Source organism: Sarcophilus harrisii, chromosome 3, assembly GCF_902635505.1.
Source record: "Sarcophilus harrisii chromosome 3, mSarHar1.11, whole genome shotgun sequence".
NCBI classification, from domain to species: domain Eukaryota; kingdom Metazoa; phylum Chordata; class Mammalia; order Dasyuromorphia; family Dasyuridae; genus Sarcophilus; species Sarcophilus harrisii.
In genome coordinates this window covers 327456320-327479980 of record NC_045428.1, presented here as the reverse complement: position 1 = coordinate 327479980, position 23661 = coordinate 327456320, and the positions used below count along the sequence as shown (strand labels likewise).

The 23661-nt window shown below is 34.7% G+C and overlaps 1 protein-coding gene across 47 annotated transcripts in view; it reads right to left on the bottom strand.

Moving 5' to 3' along the window:
- Positions 1-23661, bottom strand: part of CLASP1 (cytoplasmic linker associated protein 1) — a 319850-nt gene that overhangs the window by 173697 nt on the left and 122492 nt on the right. For all 47 annotated transcript variants that reach the window (XM_031959887.1, XM_031959906.1, XM_031959896.1 and 44 more), the window contains exon 8: positions 20679-20746. In XM_031959887.1, coding sequence (XP_031815747.1) covers positions 20679-20746 — 68 coding nt within the window. The remainder of the gene's footprint in view (positions 1-20678; positions 20747-23661) is intronic.

Genomic DNA, 23661 nt, shown 5'->3' with positions numbered 1-23661 from the left:
TTAACACTACTGATTTCTAACTGGAATGGACCTTGGAGTCCTCTATTTTCATGAAGAAATAGGTTTAAAGTAGTTAAATTATTTTCTCAACATTATTCAGGAAATAACAGAGTATGGCCTTGAACAAGATGGCATCTGAAGTACTCTACAATTGATGCTTCCAATTTCATCTCTGACTAATCCATTCACTTCATGATCTAATCACAGTTATAAACTCAGAACCCAAATAGATCAGACCCATTCCCACCTTTAACTATTTATTTCCCAAAAATTTATCCTTATGAAATATGTTTCACCCTATTCCTCTACTTACTCAAATTCTACTCACATTTTTAGAATCCAGCTCAAGAGATATCTTCAGAATGAGAAAAGCATTTTCCATAATCATTCCAACCTATAATGAAATGATCTCTTCTAACTCTAAATTTATAATTCTTTTTGACTGTAGAACAAATTTGGCATTTAATCTGCAGAATTTCTGTTATTCAGTATGTTCAAGAAATAAACCATTCTGGATAAGACCCTTTGGAACAACTGAGGAATTTCACTATAAATAAATTTTATTTTATTTTTATAAAAATTCTTTAAGATAAACCATATAAGTACTCTTACTTTTCAAACTGTTATTTATAGTCAATTATTTTACTACATATAGAACATAAAACCAAATGACTTACTCTTATACTTCTTACTGAAGTCAGTATGAATGATTGATAATAACAGCTAAAGCATACCAATAGGCATTAGCTAATGAGGATCAGAATAGCATTTCTCTCTTCTCTCTTGTCCCTTTCCTTCTCTCCGCACCCTCCCCCTCACCCCTGTCTCTGCCTCTCTCTGGCCGTAATCTTCCATGCTGTTACCATCTCCTATTAGCTGTCCCCACTGCCATGAATTGCATATTCTACCCTCTAGTTTTCCAGTATCATTTTTTCTAATCTTTTCTTTCTAATATTACTTCTCAGCTTTATGAGAAAACTTTTTTTCATTATCTTTCTTGACATTACATTTCTTTTGGACAATCAATGGGGAATCAGGTAAAGGATGATGAACATAAGAAAAAAAAGTTAACACATTTGCTTTTGCCAACTTCTGTTTAAAAACTTCACAAAGACCCAGGAGTCCATGCATTTAGAAAGTTGGCACTAGCTAAGATACCCCTCTACTAACTCCAGAGACCGCTCTTGAGCACTGTGTCCAAACAGAAGAAGAGAAAGAAAAAATAATTAATCATAAGTATAATTTAATTCTGCCAGACCAAGACTTGCTGGTGACAACAATGTGGTAGATTTTTGTGCACCCCTTTCCCCCCCCACATTGAATTAGTTGCAAAAATCCAAGATGTAGCAGCCTTCATGATACCAAGGGCACTTAGAATTACAGAATTAAAGCTGGAAGGGCTCTGAGAGTCCAAGTCTCTCGCTTAACAAAGCAAGGGTTTGAATAAAGATCCTTTGTGCGTCTCTGCTCTGTTGGGAAATCCTTAAATCAATGCAAATCAAGCAAATGTTTTAAACTTGGATTAGACTCTGAGAAATTTTTAGGCCCAGAGATTGTCTTTTGCCTCTTTTTCTATGTGCAGCGCTTAGCATGGTAGCTGCTACATCACAGGTACCTTATACAGAATTTCTCTCTCTCCCTCTCTCTCTCTATGTGTCTGTCTCTCTCTCTCTCTCTCTCTCTCTCTCTCTCTCTCTCTCTCTCTCTCTCTCTCTCTCACACACACACACACACACACACACACACACACTCGATTATTGACAACTAACCATCTTTGTAAAAAATAAGTTTTTAGTAATTTATTTTATTCCATCATCATACTCACTGCTCCCCCTGCCCCCGGTGCCTCCCCCAATCTGTCCTAGAAAACCATCCACATAAATATTATTTTGAAGACAAAAAGGATGAAAACATCAGCAAAACAAATCAATGCATTGAAAAATGTCCCAAAACGTATGCAATATGCAACACCTGTGGATTTTCTAATTCTACAAAAGGATGGGTTGGGGGTATCCTCTCGTATCTTTTCAGTTTTGTCATGCTTGATCTTTATAATGCTGCTACATTAATTTTTCTTGTATACTTATTCTTCCCAACTACACTGTCATAGACATTGTAGATATTCTTTTTTCTAGGCTTAGCTTACTTCACTCTCCATCAGTTTCTGTAGATATTTCCATGTTTCTCTGTATTCAATCATATTAATCATTTCTTAAAGCATAGTAACATTCCCCAACTGATGAGTATCTACTTTGTTTCCAATTCTTTTCTATCACAAAAAACACTGCTAAAAACATGGTGATGTATATAGGGACTTTATTCTTATTAATGGTTTCCTTTACCATCTTAAACTGAATAAGTTACCTGAGATACCAGAGGTGAAGTGGCATGCTAAAACACGGCAAGTGTGATTCAACTTAGAACTAGGTCTTCCTGAGTCCTAAAGTGACTAATTTAACACAGCATAATACAAAATTACATAATCCTTTATAGTTCACCAAATTCTTTATCCACAATCCAGAGCAGTCATTTAATTCATTTTTCACTTGATTGCTCTCTGGGACTTCTTCATTGTCTCCAGAAAGATCTGGTGAACTCTGAAACTAACATTTTCTCAGTATCATCTACCTCCGGTCTCCATCCTCCCTATAAGTGAAAGAGATATTAGATGGACACTGGAGAACTCCTCCCAAATCCTCCATTTAAGGAGAGGGCTTAAATCTCATCATTTTCCACTCTGCTACAGGACTTCATCATTTCCCACTCTGCTTCATGCCTCTCTGCCACAACCAGCTTCCTTTTATGGACTGTCTCTTTATTTCTTTCTATCTCTAGTGCTTAGCACAAAGTACATGGTTAGTAAAGTACTCACTGATACTTTCAACTTTTGCTCTTCTCTCCTGTCACTGTTACTTGGGAACTGAATCAAAAATATCAAAACATCAAAAACTGTTTTAGATTTTCTGAAAGGAAAATCCTCTCAGGTAACTGTTCTTTGAATCTACCAAATGGCTCCAGGTAATCATTTTCTTATACTGGCTTAACCAGAAATATAATGCCTCTTATGTTACATTATCATATGCTAACTTGTGCATTATAGAGAAATAAAATAACTTTTCTTGGCTAATTCTAAAAATCAGTTTTATAAGGAGTTACAAAATGTTTTAAGAAGTTAGGATAAGTATGTAGTGCCCCAACATCACTGTGAAGAACAGCATGTCATAGGGAAGAAGGCACCAAACTTACAATCATCTAAATTACAAGTCCCTGGTATACCATTTACAGGCTATGGCCTTTAAATTTGCCTATACCTCAATTTTCTCTTCTATAAAATGAGGGTAATAATAATACCTGTATTTTCTTGGTGAATCTGTTATGGTAATTAAATATGCACATAAAGTATTATATAAACTTTAAAGTGCTACACAAATAAAATCTGTAATTATTATCTGGCTATAAATGCTATTTTTTTTTGTCTTCAAGACTCAAACTATACAAGCAAAATCTGTATCTGTATTATGTAAAATTAATTATATATTTCCTTAGACTTTTATGAGATAGCAAGGATACAAGATAATCTTGGCAGCTGTTGTAATATTAACAAGGACATATACTTTATTTCATATGAGAGTAAATCACAGTGAATCTTTCACATCTAAATTGAAATTGGAAAATTAAAATAATTTTGAAACTACCTACTCCCTTAAAAAGGTGAGCAGGGGAAAGGATGGAAAGAAATAAAGTCTAAAACCAGGGAAGAAAAAAAAGTTTGAAACTTTCAGTTAGGCTCAACCTAAAATTCATTCAACTAAGAGAGGTCAAGTTTGAATGGTATCCCCACCATAAAGTCCTACCAGATCCTAATCAAAAACTATTTTCCTCCTTAGGTTTCATTCAGCACTCTGTTCTCATTATTCTGTTTGTAATTATAGAACTATGTCATTTAGGGATTTATGTATTTATTTCCCTATAAGACAGAAAACTTTAAAAGGAAAGATACCATGTATCATAATCTTCTTTCTGCTTCCTCAGTGTCTACAATACCATGCTTTGTATGCATCAGGTAACAAATGATCACTGAAATACAGGACCAACTGTTTAGGAGGCAAAATAATATTAGTCTATTAACCTTTATAATATTAGTCCTTGTTGGATGGAGGTACCGTCATCTCAGGAATGTATATTTCCAACAATGTTTTTTTAAAATACAATTCAAAAAACATACATGCCTTAAAGTTTCTGAATCAGTGACTAAAAAAAAATTTTTAGCTTGTATTTTTTTAAGCTTTTTATTTTCAAAACATATGCATAGATAATATTTCAACATTGACCCCTACAAAACCTTGTGTAGCAAATTTTCCCCTTTTGCCCCACACTTCCTCCCCTAGATGGCAAGTAATCCAATATATGTTAAATTCAAAATATGTATACATATTTATACAATTATCTTACTGCACAAGAAAAACCAGATCAAAAAGGGAAAAAAATGAAGAAAACAAAATGCAAAAACAAAAAAGAATGAAAATGCTATGTTGTGGTCCACATTCAGTTCTCATAGTCCTCTCTATGGGTGTAGATAGCTCTCTTCATCACAAGATCATTGGAAATGGCCTCAATCATCCCACTGTTGGAAAGAGAGCGACTAAAAATTAAAAGTGAATTTTAGACTATCAAATTCAGACACACAAATATACTTCAGATATTTTAAAGATTATGTAATTCATAAAAACCAGTATCATTTCAAGTGATGAAATAGTAAATTTGGCTTATTCTTTTTCAAAAGAAAAAAAAAATCTAAGTGTTCACTTTAAAAGTAAAAAAAATCTGTCTAGTAGGCTTAGTAACTATAGCAAATGTTACTATTACATGCTCAGAAATGTCAATTTTACACTGAGCCCTCTTGTATGCAGCATCATTTTAATTATCACTATACCTATCCTGACCTTAATCGTTCCTGGCAATATATGTAAGCATATCGCAAAGTAGAAGAAAAAAATTCAAGAATCAACAGGTTTTTTTGCCTAGACTGTTTTGTCAGTGGATAAATTTTTCATACCAGGAGCCATTTGAAACTCCAGAGATTTTACTTCCATCCTAACAAGGAATGAAATAAAACTGAAATACTGAAGGAAAAAAAAAAAAAAAGGATATATATATATATATATATATATATATATATATATATATATATATCCCTCATCCAGAGGTCTATTCTTGAATTACTTTTTGCATACTACTAGCAACATATCAAATTTATGTTGTAGTTTTCTTTCAAGAGATGCAAAGTATTTTATAGATTCATCTTTTTCATTTGAAGGAATCTATATTGGGTGAAAAATGAGGAAAAGACAAGCAACGTAACAAGCCCTCGGTGAAACATCAGTCAGTAATAGCATACAAGAACACAACTGACTCTTCTTAAAAGAACTGTAAATTGTCCATGGGGCTACAATGGCTTTCTATGGTTTTCTTCCTCCTCAAAAGGAGGCATTTGTCCTAAATCCTTTGAATCATCAAATCTGAAGACATTAAGAAATATCATTTGATTTCAGTTTTATGAGAAGTGAAAATGAAGACAGTTGCCAGGACCATGAATCCAAAAAATAAATAATATATGTACATGTTAAAGTTGGCCCTCATAAATAATTCTGATCTCTTTTTTTGAACAATTATTGCTTTAGTCATTCCTAAAAATGGTCTCAACTCCACTGAGCCCGAACATTTTCAAAGATGGCAAAAACTCAATTTTAGAATTCTCACAATTTTTGCTGTCTTTCTGAATACTTGCATGACTGCACCTTGACTGTGTGAAGAGCAATACAATTTTATATTTTAAAATACAAGCAATAGAATCACTTTAATAGGAATACAATAATCGGTGCAGCAAGCTTTATAAATCTTAGTAGTGCTTTCATCTATCATCCCTTTCCCTCACCTCTACTCAGGCAGTTTTTCTTTCATTTCCTATATTTGCAATTTCTTGTCGTAGAATAGCTGCTATCATCTTTGTGCATTTTGAGGTAGCAATAAATAAGAAACAAACAGAGGAGAAAGGTTAGTCCAGATCCTTACTTCCAACTTTATAAAACTATGTTGTCTTGAACATCTGGGCTCACTGAATCAACTATTTAAACAAAAATCCAGCTTTTATGAGAATCTTCCATGAAAAGCTATGAAAAGAGCTACTTGATAATATGAATTATTTAATCCTGCTGCTCAGGTATTGGGTTTCCCTTAACCACTTTACACTGAAAATAGAGTATGGGATGAAATGTAACACCATGACTATAATTAAAAGGCTCAATTTAAAATTATGAAATAGTAAATTTGGCTTATTCAGATATAAATAGGTACATGTTCAGTAATGTAGGCAGAGTGAATATGAAAAGAGAAATGCAGGATATCTGAATAATAATTTTTTCTGCCTATAAGTAAAAGACAAAAATGAGCTGAAATAATGCCAAACCCTCAACATCAATGAAATAAAAATTTACTGCTAGTTATTATAGTCAATATTGTTATGCAAAGCATCTATTCCAACTTAAAGTTCTTGGACTATCCTTCAAAAATAACAAACTAAAAATTTTGACATTAATCATTCTAAGAGAAAGGAAAAACATCAATATAGAATTTCAGACTCATTGATTAAACTCTCCTTCAAACTCAAACTTCACTGATATTTAAAATTCCTTAACAAATAAAAATAATCTAAAAGCAACAGTTTTCATTTGCATGAGAATTTGAAGGTTTGTAAAACACTCTACAAAGTACCTCATATAATATTCATAACAGTTCTAGGGATACAGATATCATTATTATCCTCCATTATCACCAAAACAAAAACCTTGTTTAGTCTGCTCTTTGCCCCAAACTTAAAAAACACATAAAATCACTTATCCCTCCCCCTTAAACAGCAGCACCATCTTCTATCCCCCTCATTTGAAGGACAAATTAATTCATCAAGACAAAGGATGAATCATGATTATATCCTTAATTACTGAGCCATCTCTGAGCCATCTAAGATCTGTATTCCCTTTACCCTTACGGCAAATCAACAACCAAAAAAATTTAAATATTGCACAGGGAAACAAACATGTCTAGCAGCTGAAGCCTTTCCCAACAGCTTATACTTATCAAATGTCTTATGATAAAAAAAATTATATAATTCTATAACCTTAAGTGATAAAGCATGAGTAAACAAATGTTTTCAACTGGGCTAGAGGAAAAATTTGCAAAAGATAAAATAAACAGAGGCTAATGAAAAAAAATATATACTATCTCCCTTAAGTCAGTTTGAAAAATCCCCAGCCATCCTTAGATCCTTCACTACAACTCCCCACCCCTACCACCCCTTTTCTGACTGCATTTTTCTATTTCAATAAACTATTTTTTGCCTAAATAGAAAATAGACACGCAGATCTGAATCTCTTCCGTATTTCTTGATTACCAAAGTAAATGATTGTAATTTTGATTGCATATCAGCCTTCCGTTACACACACTGCAGCAACAACAACAAAAAAAACCACTGAACTCCTTAATACTTGGTTGCGATTAACAGCCTTCAGAGGCCAGAGAAGCAAACAGCCTACCTTTCCCTGTCGTCATGATCTTCAGCAATCTTGGTAGCAAATAAACACGATTCTCAAAGAGCCACTGTGGAACCTACCTCCTGGTAACTTAAGCACAAGTAAACTGCTCATCCCACACAGGATGCACCTCCTCTGAGTGACCTATTGGCAAAGACATCTGCCACCTCTTCCAAAATAAAAGCCTACTATCCATCCATCCATCCGTACAAACGTAGTCTAAGAAGAAACCTTCATCTATTGCACTCTAATTTTAGAATAGTCATTAAAACTGAAACTAGAACTGATTTTTTTTACCTCTCCTTACCATTTTTTTTTTCTCATCAAAACTGATGGATCCATAACCTAAATCTTAAGGGACAGCCAAACCAAGTTATAAAATAAAGGCCAAATAAAATGTTAGTTACAGTTTCATCTGCTTAAGAACAAGGACAGAAATAATATTCTTCAAGTCTATTTTAAGTTATTTTCTAACATAGCAAAAAGCTGTGACTATGGAAACACTTTCCTCAAGACACTATTTGAAGACCTTGCAATTCACACCTGACAGACAAACCTGAAGAAACTCATCAGTTTTCTGCAATTAATGCATTATTTCAAAATTGTTTTAAAATTGGAAAAAAAGTAACGAGAGGCGTTCTTCACAAACAAAGTTGAGCTCCCAATAGACATTCTTGAATAAACACTTTTCCTATAAACTGTATTTTTAAAATGGTATTAAGATAGATCATTTTGCTTTAAAATCACCATGCATGTTTTGAAAATTGCTTTAAAAAGTCTTTGTTTTAAAAAGTGGAGAGAGAGAGAGAGAGAGAGAGAGAGAGAGAGAGAGAGAGAGAGAGAGAGAGAGAGAAATATTAGGTCTAGAAATGTGGGAAATAATGGTTAAGTCATTCGATAGAAAAATAAGACCCTAACACTCGTGTGGAATAAATAAGTAAGTAAGTAAATAAAGCATCTGCCTTCTAGTTTGGTCAAAAAGAACTTTGTTTTTCCATAGACTCAAATTTACTGTGATTTTCAGCAATGGTAAATATCCATTCTACAGACATAAATATGCCCATTTTCTTGAAGAAATGAATAAGTATGTGTATTTTCTTGGCCAAATTAAATCTTTATATACAAAAGCTTCAAGGTAATTGTATTTAATTAAAAATTATTAAGATAAAGGAAAATAGCCACTCTATTTCTCTTACAATGGAAATACATTTCACCCAAAAGCAAAGGCAATCTACATAATTAGAAAACTAAATTAGACAAACACATACAATTTCTTTTTGAAACTCAAAAGTAGCAAAACTACAATTTTTGCTCAAGAGATCTGCTAATTGGGAGGGGTGTGTGAAAAAAATTTCATCTGGCAAATCACTTACATTCCAATTTTCTAGCCATTCAACACAACGTCCTTTCAAGTAACCTAGCAACAAGCAGGCTACATACAAAGATGAAATTCCCTATTATAGACATGATATCCATTTCAAATTGCTTTTTCAGCCCTTTCTTCTCTATTATTGCATTCATAATTCTATTTTCTCAAAGAAAGCTTTTAAAACAGAATTAAATTTTAAAAACAAAATCTATATTCCTAAAGAAGCTAAGTTCATCAGTATGCTATATCAGATGTAATCTATACCTTGCCACTAGTCCTAGATGACAGGAGAAAGGGGTTGGTGAGTTTAAGTGAGGCACAACCCTGCATCACTTAAATCCAATTCACTTCCAAGTCATGACAGCACCCTCTCAAAGTCATGATTTGAGGATGAAGAACAATCAACTTAGTAGCAGTTCCACTGGGGACCCAACTGACAATTCCACTTGGGTAATGCAACTTGGTACTTGACCCTTCTTCCTTTCCTCCCCTTTCTTCCCTTCTTCCTTTCCCTATATCTTGGGATTTATGGACTAGATTTCTTTTTTAAGGACCATGCTTTAAACTCAAAGCATTCTGGCTCTCATTCTTGGGCCAACAATAGATGCCAGCCCAAATTTCATTTGATCATAGTTTGGGCTCTAATGATTCAGAGTGAGTGTAAATAGCAACTGTTTCTGTTTTGGCCAGAAACTCTGCAATTCTTCTCTTCCTAGATTGATTTTTTTTTTTTTTTTGGACTATATAAATAAGGTCATTCTTTGCTTCATTTCTTCCCTAGCCTTAATTACTAAATGAGTTTTGCCTCAAACAAAGTAAGACCTGGGAAAGACCTCATCTTTAAAAAGTCGAAGTCAGGAGGGAGACAGAACCAAGGTAGAAGAGTAAAGGCAGGGACTTACCCAAGTTCTCCCCTAAATCTCTCCAAATACTTTTAAATATGTGAATTCTAGAGTGTCAGACGCCACAAAAAATATGATGTAAAGAAATTTTCCAACCTAAGACAACTTAGATGGTATGCAGGAAAAGTCAAAGGGGAGCACAGGCTGGCACAGAACACACCAGCTCAGCTCCAGACCCAGAAAACCAGGAGCAGGCCTTGAGAACCACTGAATCAATAGCAGTGGCTGCTCCCTTCAGAGCTCTCAGGCCACAGACAGTTAAGATGGCAGAACTGGTCAGATGGAGATTACAAGGGTCTCTTTGCTAGCACTGAGGCAGGACTTTTGCTTTGTCCATACTCAAGATCTGGGACACAATCCTGGTTTATTGTCTCAGGGTGAGGAGGAATACTAGCACATTAGAACTTATAGCCAGTGGATTGGGGACCCTTCCAGAGGAGAAAAGAGACCAGAGCACAGGCCAGGAGAGTGATAAATCTATCTCTCTCTGTAGCATACCACTGTAGAAAAATGGGTCCTGAGAAGGATCTCTGAAAACAGCTGCACAAAACCCCTGAAGCCTGGGATACTGCAGCCTCCAGTCTGTAAAAAGAACCTTATTTTAACAGAGTTAAAAAGTCAAGGTCTCCCCCTGCATCCAGGGCCATCTCCAGTTGTCCTGATCTATATATATTATGCCACTGGACGCAAATGGCTCCAGAGGGGAAAGTGAGTCTGGTTATGCAGCACAGCCCTACATCATTTAAATCCAATTCACCTGTGTGTCATGATATCACCTTCCCAATGCCACGGTTCTCTTTTAAAATGAAGGACAAACAACAGCTTGGTTCCTTGTTTGTATCAGGACATACCCAACAATCTTCCAGTTTGATATTTTTTCTTTCTCTCAAAAAGTAAAATAATGTCTTTGTAACTTGGGATCCTCTGCAACTTGTCCCTGGGGTCCCTCCCCTCTGTTTGGGGGAGGGTAGGAACATCTGGAAACTCTTCCCAGAGGATCCAGCACTGATGGAGAAGACCTGAGGAATTTTCTTGATCATTTCCCCTTCTGCTGGTTCTTGGAGTTCAGGATTTTCAGAAACTTATTTTACATTACAAGATGAAATCAACTTAGAAACTCATTATCTCCTCAGATCATTTTCCCTCATGGCTGCAAACTTCATCATGTGCCCAGGAAACCTCCTCACTCATCTCTCCCTCTTTTTTTTTTAATGTGTTGTCTGCTCCATTAGATTTTGAGCTCCTCAAAGGCAGGAAAGGTCTTATATTGTAATGTCCAGGCTAACTTTCTGGAGGATCTCGGGATCAGCCCGAGTCCTTGATCTTAGTGGAGGAGTGAAGGAGACAGGAGAGCCGCCACAAGGCTGGTCAGAGATGGAGTCCAGAGTCTGGAATATGAAGTCTCGAGCCTGAAGTCTTCTGTGTGTTTGTGGCTGAGAGGCTTTTCTGCATCTGAGACTCCCTTAAATATCTCAATATGATTACATCACTACAGCACACTAAGCATGTGCCAACTGTTGCCATTACATCACCATATTATACTAAGTATGTGCTTAACTAGAGAATCAATCATACTAAGTAGGTTCTTAAGTACTCTGCTATCCTCGATTCAAATATTCCTTTCCAGAGTTCCAGTCTTCTACAGTCTTTGTATCCTTAGGGTTTAGCACAGTGCCTGACACATAGTAGGTACTTACTGTTTACTAACTGACTTAATAACATTTTTTTTTACTTGTCTTATATTTAACAGTTGAAAAATAAAGAGAAATTCTCACTTCAGAGATTATTTAACATTTTTGTTCTTTCCCCCTCCCATTTTTCCTATAACCCCCCCCCACACACACACACACACACACGTGCCAAAAATTACGACATCTGTCACTAATACAAGATGAAGAGACTAGGATCCTTTTGATATTCTATGCCCTTTAATTTTTAAAGTGTGTAAAAAGCACATTCAAAGCAAATAATTAGAAAGAAGAGAGGTTTGGCCAAGTCCAATTCTAAATTCTGAAATTCAGAGAGAACCACAGTGATTTATTCAAGGGTCTCTCCTAAACTTCAAGGTAAAAACTATTACATGCTTTCAATGAAACACTTTGAAAGAGAAATGTTATGTCCTGGCCCAAGTAAACAGTAAGTATATCAAATTTATCTTTCAAACAAAAACCAAATAGTCTACATGTATATCCACACATGCAAATACACATGTAAGTGTGTGTGTTTGCACATGTATGTATACATGTATGAATATGAACATGCATAGCTATACGGTACAGCACTCAAGAGTTATATGAATCCAAGCAAGAGATTTATGCTATGAAGTTAAAAGTTTGGTATATTAAGAGATTAACATATCTTATGAGCATTTTTGTCATTTTGGTAGCCAATTTCCAACAAGGGTTGAACTACTAACATAAAAAATTACATATAGGAATACAATTTCACAGTTCAAAAACAAAAGTGTGGGGCCATTTATCTCAGAACATATATAATAAATCTACTCAGACTTAAAGTGACAGATGGTGTCCTTTGCACTTCTCATGTAATACAAATGACAACCAAGACTGAGTAATGGTGTAGAAACAAAGACTCAAAATGAGATTTGAAGACTGAAAATAAACACTAAAATTACATTAACATTTTATGGTCACAGCAACTATGAAAGAAATAACATATCTAACAAACAATTGGGGAGATTAGAAGAAATAGACAGCAAAAAAGGATATTCATGTTCTCTAATTTTTTAAACAGAAGGCTAAATACATGTAAAGTTCAATTACATAGTAGTTACTCATAACTATTTTAAATAATCCAGTTAGCTCATGGTTCCTTGCTATTATGAATGGCAGAAATTAGGTTTTTTCCTCCACAAAATTAAATTGTATTCACTGTTCTTTTCTAGGAATTCTCCCTTTGAGGTATCCTTAGCAAAAGGTCTAGTCTTTTCTTGTATGGAATGTCTATAGATATATGAATTCTGCTTTCAAAACATAAAGCTATCATTGCTAGTGTTCAAAACTGGTTGCTGAGTTTTCACAAGTAAAATTCCCAGTCTTGTATTATTTTATGGATTTGAATAACATTTCTATAAATCTCACCATACTAACCCAGCCAAAGAAACTGCTTCAAAACTCCACTTTCACTCCACTCTAGTCAAAGAGAAGCAGCTAATAAATTAATTAAACCATTCAAGCTAAGTTTCAATCAATAAGTCAATGATGTAAAACAAAACCCTTACTAAAATATATTTGTGAAAGCATCTAGGTACTATAGTCAATAAAAAGCTGAATGTGAAGTTAGAAAGACCTGGGTTCAAATTCTATTTCATCTAATCATGTGACCTTGGGCAAATGAATGAAGTAAAACCCAAGTTTTCTTACCTGTAAAATATGAACAACAATAAAAGCTCATACCCTCTCAAAGTTCTTGATGGGATCAAGTGGGACAAAAAATTTGATTGTTTTCTAAACTTTAAGACATTTTGTAAATTCTAGCTATACTTGTGATTTCCAACTCACCACCAAGATTTTGTAAAGCAGTACTTTCAAAAAATCAGGTTACACTCTAAAAAGGCATCATAACCTACCCAAAATCTGAAATGATCTCCTATGTGCCTTTATATTTTAAAAAAATCAGTTCTAGAAAAATAGCAATAGGGACCACATGGCCTATGGTCCAGTCTCTCTAACCTTTTAGGAGAACTTAAACCAGTTCTTTCTTTGACTCCCAATTCTAAAAGCTGTCTAAACTGGTATGAAGAAAAAAAAAAACCATCAACTAATACCATTGCTACTACATATTATTTAACTTAAGAATCTTCCTCAGTCTTCAGTAAATATGAACTTTTCTGGCTCTTTTAGCTAATTCTCTCTCTCCTATGGCATTTTCTTCCTTTCTTGTCACTTAAACTTTATCAAACTCAAGCACTTCTATCAATTCCCCACTTAAAACTAGAAAAAAAATTTTTTTTCATTAGTTCCCCAGCTTTCTCCTGAGTTTTGAATTTCTGAATCCAAATGCCCATTAGACATTCCTCCCTCTATGTCAAGCAAGTATTTCAAATTCAGCCTTTCTAAAAGCTAAAACCTTAACTCCCAAACCTTTTTTTTCCCCCAAGTTCTCAATGCTGTGGATTCTTCCTCTTAAGGGAGCTAGGCATTGTAGTGAACAGAACATTGGGCCTGAAATCTAGAAGATCCAAGTTCAAATCTGACCTCAAGATACTTAACTAGCTGGATACCCCTAGGCAAGTGCTTTAACAATGAGATCACAACAGGGTTAATATTAGAATCAGATGAGATAATTATAAATGGTTTAGCTCAGTAGCTGGCACCTAGCAATTTCTACACAAATGTTAGCTATTACCATCATCACGATTACTGTCATCATTATCATCATTCAATCTACCTCAAAACCTCCAAGTCGGCTTTGGACGATGACAAGCACAATAACAACAAGCAGGGACAATACTAGAAGGGAAGAACTCTGGGTAGACACAGTGCTGGTAGAGAGACTGAAGTGCACACCCTACAGGAGTAAAGCACAGCAAGAACTTTACAGATCAAATGTGATTATGCTATTAAGCAATTCTGACTAGTGATTTTCAAGAAATTTATCTCATGAAGAAGGGGGTTATCTGGGAATTGGTTGAAGTAACTCTTGTGTCCAAACATCACCCAGTTTAATAGAGGGGATTAAAGCCAGGAAGTACTAAGTATCTGAGGTGAGATTTGAAGTTAGGTTTTCCTGACTTCAGGGCTAGTGCTCCATCCATTTGCACCAACTAAGTACCGCCCTCCCCCCCAAATCCTTTTATTTTAAAGATAAGGGAACTAAGACTCAGAGAGGGTAAGCATCTTGCCCAAAGTCATACAGATCATAAAAGTATCAGAGCAGAATCCAGCCAGATTCTCTGGCTTCATATCCTGGGCTTTTTCCATGCTGCCAAGGTAATTTCTTCCATAAGTCTTGGTAACTTGTCAGATATCAAGGATAGCAGAGAGGAAAAGATAAAAATGATTGGGAGATTTTAAACCTGCACTAAAAATAAGTAATTGCTGAATTCGGGGGGAGGGTAGCGAAGCAGAACAATAATCTAAAAATGTTGCCCATGTTACATGGGTCATCAAGTAATGAACATGGGCAACATTTTTAGATTATTGTTCTGCTTCCCTACCCATGTAAATTGGTATTCCCATCTTAATCCTGTTCCACACACTAACATAGGATATCTGCATGAATTAATAGTACAAAAGAGAATGCAAGTCCCACAAATAATTTATAAGCAGGCAAGTCTACAATATCTCAAAAGGCCATTCATCAAGTTTTAATAAACTCTTTATGCAAAAACTAATTTCTGGGGTCACTGTTAATGGGGGGAGGGGTGAAGCAATGAATGTTAAGTAGCCTCAGGAAGTTTCTAAGTATATAGCTAGAGCTAGATATCTAATAATTACTAACTTAGCATCTATAATGTTCTGATCTCCTGGACTTGCCTATTTATAAGATTTTCAATTAGGGAGAGTGCACAGAGCTCATGCTCCTAAAAGAACAGTAAAGTCAGGATTGGGTGGAGAGGGGAGGGAGTTTAGAACTATAAAGTAGCTTACAGAATACAACTTTCTCACTTAACATAATATATGAGAAAACTGACAGCTCTAAAGATGGAATGATCACAAACCAGAATTCAGGTCTGTGCATTGCTGGATTGAACTATCCTTTTTCCACACTGTCATTGATCTGCTACTTCCTTAGTCTATAATTATAGATCAGCGGGGGGGAAAAAGAAATTCCTTTTTTTGTTGGATTAATCCAAGAAATCACAAACAATACTCAATGTAACCATTCAGCACTACCTCCCCTCTGTCTAAGACTCAGAGAAGCTAAGCAATTTTCTTGAAATCACACAGAGATTAAAATATCAGAGTCAGAATCCTACTGAGATGCTCTGATTTCAAATCCAGGCTGTCGTATTCTATGTTCTTAAACAAAAAACAAAAAACAACCTTCCCTAGTCTCTACTCACTTTTCTCACCTTTCTAGTATTTTGGAGAAAGAAGGAAAAAAGAAATCAAATCAACATTCTATTCTTCAGTTGCTTCCCTTCTCTTTTTCTGTCAACTTCTCAGTTTTATCTCCTGCATTCCAATTTGTACAATCCAAGTTACTTAAATGAGAAGGAAACAAACACAATATAAATACAGATGTACTGCAAACTGTATCAAGCTGTACTTTTAACCCCAAAGGGCACTTCTACTGCAAAGGGTGATCCTGCATAAAAGACAAATGAGTGAGGGAGGATGAAGGATCTTAACAAATGTGTCACATTCACCATGGAGTGATGGACATCACACAGAAAAGCACTGAAAAGATCTAAGCTGAAGTCCTGATTGGCTCCACCACTTAATAATGAATCATCTGTCTCCTCTAACAGAATGTACACTCCTGTAGAGTTTTGTGTTTGACTTCCCAGTTTAGCAGAGTTCTAGACACAAAGTGCCAAAAAAATGCTTGTTGGAATGATAAATCCAGTTATTTAAATTTCCATTAGCCCATTTCCTCATCTATAAAATAATTATAAAATTATAAATAATAATGAAAAGAAATAAAATTAAAAATAAAATTATCAAAATCGCTCTACAGGCATTAGATAGAGGTGGGCTGTATATGAAGCACTTCATAAACTTTTGAGGAAGTACATAAATTTGAGCTCTCCTTCTGATTTCGTTTAACTTCAAAGGTCATTCAAACCCAGTGACTGATGAGGTAAGATAATCATGATGGCAAGTTGACAAAATTTCACTGCTATAGGTACTTGCCTAGCTTCATCTTCATCAAAGTATCTTTTCTTTCAATCTCTCGATTTTCTTTATTTCACCTTATCAATTAATCCTTTGCACTCCTCCCCCCAAATTCCCATCAACTATTGTCTTAAGTGCTGAACACTGAAAGTAGATGTGTAAATCTTCTAACAAATTCTCAAGTAAAGTACAAGATTACCAAATGAATATTATGATTTATGTTTGCAATATATCCATGCTGCCTCCTCCAGTTCTTTCTATTTCTTTCTAAACTAAGGTGGTTTTCTCTTAACTGGTTCCCCCTCCCCCATCCATCTTATACACAAGGTCAATTATTTTATTAGAAAAGGATATTGGGTATATTTGTCACTGTTTACTTTCTGTCAAACAAGTATGGACAAATACTAAAAATCACATCCCTAAGTGGCGATCACATCCCTAAGTGCTTCCAACTGTTTTTTTTTCTTTTTTTTTTTTTTCCAACTGTTTTTAAAATACTTCTTATCAAATTGTGCATACCCTTTGATACAGCAGTGTTACTACTGGGCTTATATCCCAAAGAAATCTTCAAGAAGGGAAAGGGACCCACATGTGCGTGGCAGCCTCTTTGTAGGGAGAAACTGGAAATGAGGGATGCCCATCAATTGGAGAATGGCTGAATAAATTGTGGTATATGAATGTTATGGAATATTATTTTCTGTAAGAAATGACCAGAGGATGATTTCAGAAAGGCCTGGAGACTTAATGAACTTACTTGCTGGGAAAGGAGGACCAGGAGATCATTATATGCTTCAATAAAACATATGATGATAATTCTGATGGACGGGTTTCTTAACAATAGATGAATCAAATCAGTTCCAACAGAGCAGTAATGAATTGAACCAGCTACACTCAGGGAAAAAACTCTGGGAGATGAGTATAAACCACTACATAAAATTCCCAATCCCTCTATTTTTGTCTGCCTGCCAGGCTAATTGTACACTATCTCAAAGTCTGATTCTTTTTGTACAGCAAGATAACTGTATGGACATGTATGTATATATATATATATTATATATATATTATATATATATATATATATATATATATTATATTTAACTTATACTTTAACATATTTAACATGTATTGGTCAACCTGCCATCTGGGGGAGGGGGTGGGAGAAAGGAGAGGAAAAATTGGAATAAAGGGTTTTGCTATTGTCAATACTGAAAAATTACCCATGCATATATCTTGTAAATAAAAAGCTATAATAAAAAAATTAAATTAATACTTCTGAAATTTTTATAAGAATACATTTTGGATGAAAGAAAACTCTTCAGTTTTTCTTCATTTAACTTGTTTTAACATAAGCTCATGTTTAAAGAACAAATGAGATGGCAATAATTCCTGGCCATACATTTGAAGCACTGCCATGAGATCAAATTTTAGGTCTTCAAGGAAATATCAGGAGCTCCCCACTTTCCACCTATTCCCCAATACCTTTTAATATTTATAAAAATAAACAATACTGGTAAGAGACATTCTTCTCTTTTCATGATCTCTCCCTGAATCTACTTCCCCAACCACATCCAACTCTAATGCAGGGCCTGTTTGGCCATCTGAAAGGTAGCATGGTACATTGGGCAGAATACTAGACAGAAGCTAGCAGGCTTTCAATTTAAATCCTGCTTAAATGATAAAATATATAATATACTTTGCAACCTTTAAAGTATTAAATAAATGTTCCTCCTCCTCCTCTCTTTCTTTCTCTTCCTCTTCTCCCTTTGCTTTCTTCTTAGTTCCCTTATAAGCTGGGAATTTAAACTAAAGTGCTTTGTATAAGGCACTTGCTATACCAAAGATCTCACAATGGTACAGCGTGAATTATGTTCTCCATAAATGACATGCTAAAAGTGTTAGGAATGGAGAATGTAGATCAAGTCAAAAAAATATAAAATCAACATCATGTGCCTTGTCCTTCTACCCTAACATAGCATTAAAGTGAACTTCTATTATAAAACAGCAATTCCAGTTTAAAGAGTCAGAAAAGGTTTTATTTTGTTAAAATTTTAACTGTCTTGCTTTATACTTTCTTCCCCAACAATGACAGATTCCAAGAAGCAAAGGAAAATTCTACAGAGAGGTGTGAAAGAACATAAGCATGTTGTAGCAGTTGTTTTAGATACAAAATGTATATGCACAAGTGAAAACACAAACTTTATAACAAAAAGACCATAAGAGTAAGAAGCAAGGGGGTCTTGATTCCAAGTTAAACTCTTAACAATCATGCACTTTATGACATGGTATCAGTGCCTGAATTTCTTTACTTTATAAAACATATATAATAACAATCTCTACAAGGTAGAGGGTAAATAAACTAACAGATAATACATAATGCTATGTATCAAAAAAATAAAAACCAAAAGCAAATAAAGCTAGTATTCAATTTGAGTATTATGGTAAATGTTGGGGGAATGGAAGAAAGGGACTTTGTCTCTGGACCCAATTCAGAGAGTGCACAATAACTATGTGATTCAAATTTGACTTCTATTCTTACAATATCATTAGTTTCCTTAAAAATCTCCAAATATCATTGCCAATGGCTGTTAGTAACACAAAATGGGCATCAGTAAATGCTTAAATGGAACTGATTTCCTTGAGTGTTCTAACCCTAAATTTTAACACCCCTGACTTCAATCCTCCATGTTAAATTAGCCATATCTTTAGTCAACCTAGTTTATTAAACACAGTATACCTCCATTTCTATAACTTATTTTTTGTTAGAATTTTTCTCATAAAGTTTCTCATTATCTTTATGAAGAAAGGAGTAATTTTACATTCAGCCTATGTGAAAGCAATCTGCACCACAAAGTCAAAAGACATATTAGAACATCAGATTATTTGGTGTCACCAGTTTGTTTCCCACTATATCAATCTAATAGCTCAATGTTGCAGTGGATAGAGTGCTTGGTTTGAAGTCAGAAAGATCTGAGTTTAAATATGATCTCAGAACCTTACTTACTGGTCCTGGATAAGCAATTAAATCTTGTTTGTTTCAGTTTTTAGAGGCCCTCAATGGTCCATCATATCTATAAGCAGCACTTCAATATAACAGTGAAAGAACTGGGCCCAGTTCCAGCAAATCAGTTTTTTAAAAAATCAATTACATTACTTCTTAGCTGTGACTGACCTCAAACAAGTCATTTAATCTCATAAATTTCAGTTTCTCCATCTATAAAGTGAGGCTAAGAAGACCTTTGTTAATACCTATTTCTTGTCAAATAAATGTGAAGTATTGTCATTCTGCTCTGACAAGAACATGCTACTTATTTATGAGAAGCTATTCCCCAAACACCCTTAATGCTAATGAATGCCCTTTGTGATGATTTCCCCTTTATCCCAACTATAGCTTATTTACTAAATAGCTGTTTGTTGTAATCTTCTCTCACTAGAGTGTTACTTGATAATAGGGACTGTTTTGTGTCTGTCTCCTCAGTGCTTAAGCAAGGTGCTTGACAGACAGTAGGAACTTCATAAATGCTTAATGACTGATTCACTGAGCTACTTTGGGGATTATTTATCCAGAAGCTTGGTACTAACAATCTTCTGCAATGGCTCAAGTCTAGATTCCTGCATTCATTTTCTTTTTTGAAGGTTCATCACAATTCAAAAGACTTTTTGCTACCATTATGACATTTTCAATAAGTTCTTTTTCCTGGTAAGATAGCATCTGCAGTTTCACAACCAGCTTAAGTCTTTAACAGATTTAATGTTTAAATTAATGAAAAGGACACAAAATCACTCAAATTAAATGCCATTACAATGATATGCACATTTACTAGTAACAAACAACCTCTCGGTTCAAATAGTCATCATATAACAAAGGTTGAAAATTGGCATGTAATTACTATTCACAAATAGGATCTGAAAGAACCTTAAGTTTTAAATTCTCTCAAACTGTTAAAATATGACTTATCTATTGCAGTTACATCAAATATCATACTGATAAGGCCTTAATCACATTATCTTTTCTACTCACCATTTGCAGACTGTATCATGTTACCAGATCTTTGGACTTCATCAAATTTTGTAAAAATTACATTTAACCTGTTTAAAATTAAGATAAAAAAAAAAAAAGTGGGATCGTTTATACTCACTTATGTCAAAACAGAAATGAAGCATCAATAAACAATGGTGAAAATACTAAACATGCAGCCACAAACTAGCATAAACAAAATGTGTGAGGTATACCATTTTAAAAAGAAATACTTCCTTGAATGACTTGACTTCTATACTGAGGACACATGTCAACCAAAAGTGATAATGGTTTTCAAATGTGCTAACATTATATTACAAAGGATGTTCTGTCTGAATAATATTTACAAATTCTAATAGAAACAACTCATATAACCTACTAAATTCAATTAGAAAAAAAATCCTTCTAATATTTATTTTCACCTTAGTTTTTTAAAAATAAAAATCTCATCTGTTAGGCAAAGCATTACACTTTAGGAGCTCAACAACTGAATGTGAAAGAAAGGAGAGAAAAATTTGTACCTCAAAGGAAGAACCATAATAAGAAGCAACTTAACAAAGTAAAACAAACAAACAAAAAACCCTAATGAACTGAAATATGGGCTATACTTGAGACTTAAAAACAAAGCACTCATATTCAATGACCACCCAAAGCACTCATGTATTTTATTTGATATCCACTGTGATCACCTAATTTAACATTTTCAAAATTTTATCCTTTTCCATGTTCTGTCCTACAACAGCCACTAACCTTCGTTTCTTTTCTCCCTACTTCTGCTGGAAGAACTTTAAAGGTAGGGCCCATATTGGACTTCATTTCTATATTTCAACATATTCCAGTACTTCATACAGAGTAAGTGTTCAATAGTTACTTATTAAATATGAAAAAAGAATATTGAACTTGAGAATCATATTGCCTACATCTAAAGCCATCTCTATTAGTTGATTATCTATAGCTCTGGGTAAAAAAAAGACATTTAATTTTTATCATTAAATTCTAAAAATATTTATTAATAAACCTCTACTATGTGTAACAGACCTGGAGATACACAAAGAACAAAAACAAAAAGCTGGCTGTTAAGGAGCTTATATTTGGGGTAGAGGGATGAGAGAAGATGGAGAGAGATCAAGTAACGTATAAACAGCAGCTCAGCAAAGCAGTCACCTGGTTTTAAAGTATGGACCTGTCTTCAATTCCTATCTCTGCTACTTACTACCTGAGTGTGCTTGGACAATTTACTTGGCTTTCCTGAGCCTCAGTTTCCTCATCTGTAAAATAAAGGGTATGGAACAGAAGGATTCTGAGTTTGCTTCCAACTCTAGATCTATAGATTTTTTTTTGGTTAACTATGATAAGGTTTTTGGAAAGAAAGTGTTAACTAACCCAAGGTTAACAGAGAAATCAAGGATAACAAAATACTAAAGTCACAAATCTCAGTGACAAGGAAACAGTGGTACTATGTGCAGAAATAGGGAAATTTGGGGCAAGCATAAGTTTAGAGGAGATTACAAATTTAAGCTTGAGGTATTGATGAAAGAGTCAGCTGGAGATAGTCAAGAGGCTTTTGGAGATGTGGAGTGGACAAGCAGGAGAAAGATCAGGACCACACAAATAGATTTAAGAACTATCTGCATAAATGAATCCATGGAAACAAGTAAAATCATCAAAGAAAAGAATGCAGGAAAAAAAGTGGAAATGACAGAACAAAACCCTGAGGTACACTTCTTCCTATGTGGGGGAGAAGGAAGATGAACCATGAAAGGAGACTGAGAAAACAATCAGAAACAAAAAGAACCAAGAAAGCAATACAAAAGAGGAAGAATAAGGGATTATAAGACTTCTACTGGTGGTTCCCTCCACTATAAAATTCATTGATTCTATTAATGATATGTAAGTTTGATTTCTTAGATGTATACCACTAATTCCAAAATGTTTTTCACTAATGATCCATTAATCTTTTTTTCCCTCCTAGTCTGCCAGAACCTTATCTCTCAAAACAAACAGGTTTGAGTGCCAACAAAATTGAAAAAGAGTAGTATAATAATAATCCAGAACAATTAGCTGCCAAAAATACTCCCTTTCAAAGACTTAACACTTCTGGTGTGAAGACTTACCAAGCCCTTTGCAGGGCTGCTCATCCATCTTTGGTGTCCATTTTTACTTAATTCTCACCTGTTACTTCAAGAAGTATAGCATGCACATCAGCCACACCTCAGTAAACCATCAAAGCAGATAGGTTAAATGAGATTAAAAATAATCGACAGGCCTCAAATCTGTCACGTAGGCACATGAAGAATTTTCCCTGATAGAATAGGTAGCTAAGAACAATTTGTCCTAACAGCCATGAAGGGGCTGAAGCAAGTGCTGTGGAACTCTTAGAACTTGGTCAGGCAAAGAAATGCCAGGTCATCCACCGCAGCCTGGGCCATCACTAATCATTTTGACTTTTGTATTGCTTTTGGACTTAGACTGACTCGGGAAAAGAGAAAGACACTGATGACTCTGTGCAACTCTGTCTTACCTAAATCCAATTCACACTCAAGTTAAGTCATCATCTGGGAAGTCATCAGTCCTCTTCAAAAATGTAGTCATTATAGGAACCAAGAGGGAGTTTTTCTCCTTCACATACCCAAGAGCACAATAACTTGAAGCTTCCTTCCAGATGCAAAAAGGTAGTATACTTGAATTGTGTTAATATCTATAGCACCTTTGGAAATCATTGCTTTACACAAAACTCAGTCTTCCAACTTCATATATATATATTTTTTAAATCGTGCTTCTTTTTTATTAAATTAATCCCTTGAATGCGCTGTTTGAATGACTGCGCAGAGAAAACTACAACTGGGTGGTCCTAAGCTTTCATTTCAGCCCAGAGACATTATGATAACAATACTCTTTGGAGAAGTAAGATGATGTCCTAGCTCAAGCTGCACATATTCTCCTACAATCAACTGGTGAAAGGTAGTGATTTTATTCTCTTTGAAAA